Source organism: Rutidosis leptorrhynchoides, chromosome 7 (assembly GCF_046630445.1).
Source record: "Rutidosis leptorrhynchoides isolate AG116_Rl617_1_P2 chromosome 7, CSIRO_AGI_Rlap_v1, whole genome shotgun sequence".
Classification (NCBI taxonomy): domain Eukaryota; kingdom Viridiplantae; phylum Streptophyta; class Magnoliopsida; order Asterales; family Asteraceae; genus Rutidosis; species Rutidosis leptorrhynchoides.
Window position 1 is genome coordinate 368,634,769 of NC_092339.1, and position 7,608 is coordinate 368,642,376.

Sequence of the window (7,608 nt, forward strand, 5' to 3'; positions counted from 1 at the left end):
TGAGTGCTGTTCAAAAAAACAACTCATTTCTTTAGAGATATTCATTATATATGGTTATTGAAAGTGTGGTTAACGAATAGTACAAGTTTCCTAGCAAATTTAACTATGTATGCATAACGTTGCATTTTTTTATTTAAGGTGAAAAATATACTTATTAATAAGATTTCAAAAATATGAAAAACATAAATCAACTTGAATTCGGCTATTTTAAAACAATATTTAATTCTTAAAATATTGTAAAAATAGTCAAAATGAATTTTAGTTTAAAAGTAAAACATCAAAATAATGTTGCTATTAATTCCTTTTTATATAACATTTTGACAATTTTCTTAACATTTCTATACTCGCTTTCGATGAACTACTATTACAACGAATCAATACTCATTGTCTCGAGCCTAAAGAACTCTGTCTGTGAAGTTTAAATTTACCTTAAAATGTCATTATCTCTCATATATGTATAATTACTACATCTGCTCCTGCTTAAAAAGTCATTATCGCCCATGCCTTCGGATTGAGCCGGATTTTTTCCTGAAGAGCAGTTATAGGCAGTTTATGTAACTGCGAGAGATGAACGCATTGATAATTTAATTTTCCGTGGGTGATCCTGAACGGTTGTTCGAATAAAAACAACTCATTTCGTTAGAAATATTTATATATGGTTATTGAAAGTGATGGTCAACGAAAAGTACAAGTTTCTTAACAAATTTTACTATGTATGGATAACGTTGCATTTCTTATTTAATGTGAAATATATATATATATATATATATATATATATATATATATATATATATATATATATATATATATATATATATATATATACTTATTAATAATATTTCAAAAAATATGAAAAACATAAATCAACTTGAATTTGGCTATTTTAAAATAATATATACGGAGTAATTCTTAAAATATTGTAAAAAATAGTCAAAAATTTTAATTTAAAAGTAAAACATCAAAATAATGTTCTTATTAATTACTCACTATTTTTTATATAACATTTCGACTACATTCTTAACATTTCAACACTCGCTTTTTTTTTTTCCTTTTTTTTTTACAGCAATTGGGATCACTCGAGGGGGACTAAACCACCTGTTGCGATCATCTCCCGTTTCGACTATGCAGATGCAGCGATAATAACCCCGCCCCCATCGCTGCCCGGAGTAAACCTTGAAACCGATCAAAGGGCACGGCCAAGTAAAACCCCCTCCTCTTAACCCCCCAAACGATATGAAAAATGTGTCATGGGTCGATACTTCATGGCAGAGATGAAATTGTATTTTTAATATGTAGTCAACGAGAGTCGAACTCCTGATCTCCTCTAAAAGAGGCATGCCACCAACCGCTGGACCACATACAACCGATCAATACTTACCGTCTCAAGCCTAAAGAACTCTATCTCTATTATTATTTATTCTTAGTTCGTAATAATAATATAATTATCTTTGCTTTTCAAAAAAATAAAATACCGGATTCGCCACTTTAAAAATATTTAATTGTTATGGTTATTAGTATTATTATTTAATATTTAATTTAATATTTAATTATTTACTTATTATTATAAGATTATTCACTTACTTATTTACTACGGAGAACTTTTTTTAAAGACAATAACAATACTATTTACTCTTAACTACAAGTCGAAATTAGCAATTACGGAGTATTATATTAATATTAATTTGGTTGATCACACGCAATCCAAACACCAATCATCTCTCCCGCTGAACTGAAACTACACGACTCCACTCAATTCAATTCAATCCGTAAAAAGGTACGTACACACACATAAAGGTGTTTTTACTGCGTGTTCTGTTTATTATTCTGAGAAACTTAATCGCGTAATTTCCATCTGTATCGTAAAATTTTGACGGTGTGTAATCCTGGTTAATCTGTTTGAATTTGAGCTGCGTTTGATTATTGGAGTGAAATTATTTTAGGTTTTGGCTATCGATTGTGTTCATATCGTTTACAATTGTTGATGATTTACAATTTTGCTTTGAGGCGGTGTGAAAATATGCAAATTAAAGTTACACATATTTGTATATATATGTATATGTAGTTCTAATTAGGTGCTGTTTTTACAGGTTATTAGTTTTGAGTTTGTTGCTGATAGAGTATTTAAATGCTGTAGGATGATCAGGAATTTGATACATGAAAGCTGATATAAATATATTTGTGTTTTTTCATAATATTAATTTCTATATGTATATTCATTCACTACTTTATATGAAAATACTGATTTATTGAATCTAGTTGATTTATTGAGCCTAAATATTGAATAATTTCACCTTATTATCGAAGTCTTAGGGTTCAACATGAGTAGTTTTGGGGAATTATTCATGAGGTAAATCAGCTACAATGAGTTGACAACTTTGATGAAAAGTTTTAGTCGAAAACAAATTATATATATATATATATATATATATATATATATATATATATATATATATATATATATATATATATATATATATATATATATATATATATATATATATATATGAGTGGGCAGATATGCATTTAGGATTTTAAGATGTTTTTGTCTTTATATCTGCGAACCACGTTCATAAAGAAGATGTGGCCTGAAGGTCTGTATGTTGAATACTAAAGACCGTTTGTTTTTGTATCTGCAAAATAACTTAATCCTGTCTGCAGTCCTAAGTTTGCGAGATTGTAGACAGAAGAAGACATTATTTTATCTTACGTTTTCAGAAAAACAAACAGTCTGCAGTAAAAATGTCTGCGGGCGCACAAACATAAGACATAATAATATCTACAGGCTGAAAAACAAACAATACCTCAGTGAATACAACAACGTATCGGCCAAAATAAATGGGATTCTTATGTTCTATCTAATAACAGGCTCATTTGTAGAGAATGAATTAAGACGCTGATTGCTTGCCTGTAGAAAACGCCTAATAATGCTAAAGTTCGAAATAGTTGGGAGAACATAAATGATGCTAAAATGCATAGATTTATTCATAATTTGTCATCTACTTCATGAGGTCATTATATGAGTTACTATCATATAGAAGCTTAGATCATGAAGTAGATATGGGCCTTTTTTTGCCAAAAGTGTCAGTTTTGATTTGCAATTAAATGATTGTAATTTAGTGTACATGAAGTAGATGAGTTACTATCATTTGGTGCACCAGGGTCATCTTTTATTTTACTTTTATACAATTAAATAATTGTGAATTAGTGTACACCAAGTAATTTTTCTTAATGTGCTGCTTCTATTCATTTGATTGACAGAAGAAAGCAATGAGATCATAGTCGGATTAAATACATAAGTCATCAAATATGGGCTGTTGCTGTTCATCAAACAGAGTTGAATGGAACGATTCATCCCCGTTATATAATGTCAGTAAAGTCTATTACCTTAAACCTTGTCTATTGGTATTGTTATATTTATACATTTTACTTTGAGGTGTGTCAGCCGTTATCATCACGCACTGGTGCAGCTCCCGTTATCCCAACAGGGCTTATAGTTGATACAAATTTAGATACATCAATACCCGACACTTTTAGGCATCTGCCAGCACCTATACCATACGATACGAATCCTCAAGATCAACTAAACAATCAAGAAAGCTCTGCCAATAAGATTCATCCACCTGTGCAAACGAATAATATTGAAGCCACTGGAGAAATAGAAGATAGTAATAGTAGTGAAAATGTGACTAAAGAAGCCATTGAATCTGTTACAATAGAAGAAGTTGATGCTGAGCTGGATAATGATGATGAACTTAAGAAGTCGAACGCGCCTTTTGTAGCCCCAGAAGAGTGCCCTACATGTCTTGAAGGTTAGTTAGAGTACCAATAACTTTAAATTCCATTTTATTCTCTTATATAGGGTGAATTAAAGGGCTATTTGCACAAACTGGTAGCAAATCTTTGTTCAAATTATTACTTTAGGCGTGAACAATGTTTTTGGAACAGAAAAAGAACAATACTTTAAAAAATTTGTTTAAGGTGAGCAAGTTTTGAGATTTTTTAACTTAGGTTATATGACCCATTAGCCAGTCAAAATGATGATGTGGATGCTGAGATGTCGGTAACTTTCTACTGAGTTGTGTGTTTTTTTTTTTTATGTGCACCTGTAAACCAGTTGTCTCTTTTGGTCAAAGACTGAAACTTGGTATTTTTCTCATAAAACAAGCTGGTTACTAAAGTGAGAACTTGAAAAAATAATACCAAGTTACTAGCACTGGTTTAGCGCTTAGACAATTTATTTGTTTATTTTATTGGCTGCTTTAAGATGATGGAAATACTTGAGTTTTCCTTACTGTGCAGAATATGATGAAGAAAATCCGAAAATAATGACGAAATGCGAGCATCATTTTCACCTGTCGTGCATTCTTGAATGGATGGAAAGAAGTAATACTTGCCCTGTTTGTGATCAGGTTCGTCTTAATTAATTTCAGTTTATACCATTCCATATGAAAATGAAAACATGTCTTCTTATTGTACTTCCCCATGGTATGAAAATTGCAACATTTTTGCTTGATCTTTTGACATACATCTATAATCTGTAATATTCTTATGCAAAACCAAATAAAGGATGATAATGGTTAGCCCAACCGTCTAAATATTCCATGTTGTAAATTTGATTAATGTCGGTTGATAGTCATGTAACTTAGACCATTCCCAACTGTGCCTGTGATATCATGGGCAGTTGTGCGCTTTTTGGTCAAAAAGTAAAAACTGCATGTGATATATAATATAACACTAACATTTTTTAACCGTTGTGTCAGTTTTTTGTGTTAGATATTGGGTAGTGTGATGTGGTAAAATCTGATTGGAAATTGGGTGGGAAAAAATTAATTAATAATAAAATATAGATTATAATTAAATCTGGAAAATTATGTGATTGGTTGGTGCAAAACTCACGGACAAACTCAAAACCGTCACCTACATGACTGACGGATGGAGCTCGATCTAACTAACTCCCCGTAAGGGGCCGTCAGTTTTGTACACCTCATCTGACGGATGACAACTGGCGGATGGTTAGGAAAGGTCTTATATGTGTTTGATAAAAAGATTTTAGCTAACGATTTTTTTTTTTTTTGATTACATGAAGATATTCTCTGTTTATCCTTGTATTTTGCTCCTTATTGATCTTCCTGTTTTTGGTATTAGTCTTGGTCCTTGACGTGATGGTATTTTGCACCCATTATATGCAAATCTTCATTTTTATGCAAGTAAACATTTTTCTTACTAATTTGGGGTTATCTACTATTATTCAGAATATGGAAGTCAACTTTCCGATCGCCGACTAGACATGGAACTATACAACGGATTGGCTGCTAGCATATATAGTTAGGCTTCTCATAATTTCATATCATTTGCTTTTATTAATGTATAGTGTCTTTTATCATTCTATTCTGTTCTATTTTCTATTGAATATAAAAGTACAAAAATACATATACAAAAATCGAACTTGAGAGAAAACACGATACAGCATATAGAGATCACACTTGACATTCATCTTGGTTTGGATTCGTCACGATCATCAGCATGATGCTCCGAATATGCACAAGGTATCTTTCTCAAATTCATTCGAGAATTTGCAGGGTTGTGTTATGATGCTAGAAAACAGGTAGCTGTAGATGGTCATTAATGATATTAGTCAGTGACATAGGATTTTGTATACGGCTAGGTCAAATAATTCGCTCGATATTAAAGTTCCTATAGGATTTACAAAGACGGCTAGAAACCTTGTGTTGTAGCTCATGTGGTAGTGGTCTGCCTCTTTGGCGGGCTCTCTTAACGAGAGGTCAGGAGTTCGACTCTCGTAGAGTGCAACATTGCACACAACGTTGCCTTTTACCCTTGAATTTCACCCAAGGGTGCCTTCCGCACATCGCGTTGCGGGGGCAGTGGGGGAGGGGGTTTTTACTGCCCATGCCCTCAGATTGGACCGGGTTTCCTCTTGGGCAGCAGTTGGGAGCGGGTTATGCAACTGTGGGAGATGAACACGTGGGTGGTTAAGTCTAGGGGTGTGCATTAAACGATTTCGACCATGAAACCAATCAATCCAAATTGATTTGGTTAAAGTGGGTTGACTTATTTGGTTTTGGTTTGGTTTATTGGTTTCACCAGAAAATATTTACGGTTTTCGGTTTGGATTTGATTTGTCAAATTAACATTTGGTTTCAAACCGAAGAACCGAAATATACTTTAATTTATGGTGTGTGTGTGTATATATATATATATGGGCAGGATCAATGGGGAAGTAACCAATCGGGGGAAGCAAATTTTTTTTTTTTTCGTTTTTTTTGAAATTTTTTTTTCCCGGCATCAAGATCACACGAAAATATGAACATTTAGAAGAGACACTTCGTGATGAATGTTATTATTTAGGCGGGAAAATGATCGACAAAAAATAACATTCAAGATAATATTGTTCGTGAAGAATATGAACGTTTTTTTTCTTCATGTTTTGTGAAGTAAAATTTAGCCCGATTTAGAGTTTAGGGTTTAGGGTTTAGGGTTTGGTGTTTTGGGTTATTCCATAAACCCAAAACACCAAACCCTAAACCCTAAACTCTAAACCGTTCGTGTTAAAAACTCAATCTAAATCCTAAATCTAAACCCTAAATCTAAACCCTAAACCCTAAATTTCTAAACCCTAATATCTAAATCCTATAAACCCTAATATCTAAACCCTAATATCTAAACCCCAATAGCTAAAACCTCAAAATACGCTCGAAAAACACGATAATTGTTATATATTACTTCTTCGACTGTTTTTCCGCCAAAATAAAAACATTTATCACAAAGTGTCTCTACTAAATGTTCATATTTTCATCTCATCTATAATGTTCGTGAACAAAGTTTTTTCAAAAAACGAAAAAAAAAAAAAAAGTTTTTGCTTCCCCCCGCTTCCCCCCGAATGGTTACTTCCCTCTTGATCCTACCACTATATATATATATATATATATATATATATATATATATATATATATATATATATATATATATATATATTTTAAATTTTAATTATGAGGTATCTTTTATTTGTTCTTGTCATGTTTTTATTGGTTTGATTTCACTTTAACAATTGAATTTGTTTATTAGTTACTCTGCATTATAAATTTTTTATACTTGAAAATTTAGTTGTTGTTGGTTTCATTTTTATTTTTGTGTTACTCATTGATATTGTTTAGATTGCAAATATGGATTGTATGCTCTTGGGCTACTTTTTATGTTGCATATTTGGCAGGAAATATTGTATGAATTGTATACGTAATGTTTAATCAATAAAATATGTTTGTTTTTCCAAAAAAAAACTACACCCTTTTATGTAAAAGTTTTAGTTTGGTTTAACCAAAATCAATCCATGTAAACCGATTTCTTATTTGGTTGGATTGGTTTGGTTTTTTTCAAATTTGGTTCGGTTATCGGTTCTCAAAAATATTCTTGAAAAACCGAATAATGCAAACCGAATAAATCACGTAAATCATAAACTGACCGAACGAACACCCCTAGTTAAGTCCCCTGGGTGATCCCGTAGTGATATTCATAGAAAAACAAAGACGGCTAGGTCAAATAATTTGCTCGGTATTTCTAACGATAGCATTTAGTGTCGTTAACACGTTT

General features: G+C 31.8%; 1 protein-coding gene across 3 annotated transcripts; it reads left to right on the plus strand.

Moving 5' to 3' along the window:
- Positions 1-1,668: 1,668 nt before the first annotated feature.
- On the plus strand, positions 1,669-5,570 carry LOC139858355 (probable E3 ubiquitin-protein ligase RHB1A). Of its 3 annotated transcripts, none has more exons than XM_071847207.1 (5): positions 1,669-1,774; positions 3,259-3,366; positions 3,443-3,809; positions 4,300-4,409; positions 5,253-5,569. In XM_071847207.1, exons 2-5 carry the CDS (start codon positions 3,307-3,309, stop codon positions 5,283-5,285), a joined length of 570 nt encoding a protein of 189 aa, XP_071703308.1. In that variant the 5' UTR covers positions 1,669-1,774; positions 3,259-3,306; the 3' UTR covers positions 5,286-5,569. The 3 variants fall into 3 exon arrangements, with proteins under 3 accessions (XP_071703308.1, XP_071703310.1, XP_071703309.1); XM_071847209.1 differs by having other exon boundaries at positions 1,715-1,774; positions 3,262-3,366; positions 5,253-5,570; XM_071847208.1 differs by lacking the exon at positions 1,669-1,774 and adding an exon at positions 1,829-1,873 and having other exon boundaries at positions 5,253-5,570.
- Positions 5,571-7,608: the final 2,038 nt, after the last annotated feature.

What these genes read in the sequence shown, in the direction of transcription:
- LOC139858355 (XM_071847207.1), top strand. Translation starts at nt 3,307, where the DNA reads ATGGGCTGTTGCTGTTCATCAAACAGAGTTGAATGGAACGATTCATCC. An exon ending in ATTCATCCCCGTTATATAAT is followed by an intron (nt 3,367 to 3,442) that starts GTCAGTAAAGTC and finishes GAGGTGTGTCAG; the next exon opens with CCGTTATCATCACGCACTGG. An exon ending in CTTGCCCTGTTTGTGATCAG is followed by an intron (nt 4,410 to 5,252) that starts GTTCGTCTTAAT and finishes ACTATTATTCAG; the next exon opens with AATATGGAAGTCAACTTTCC.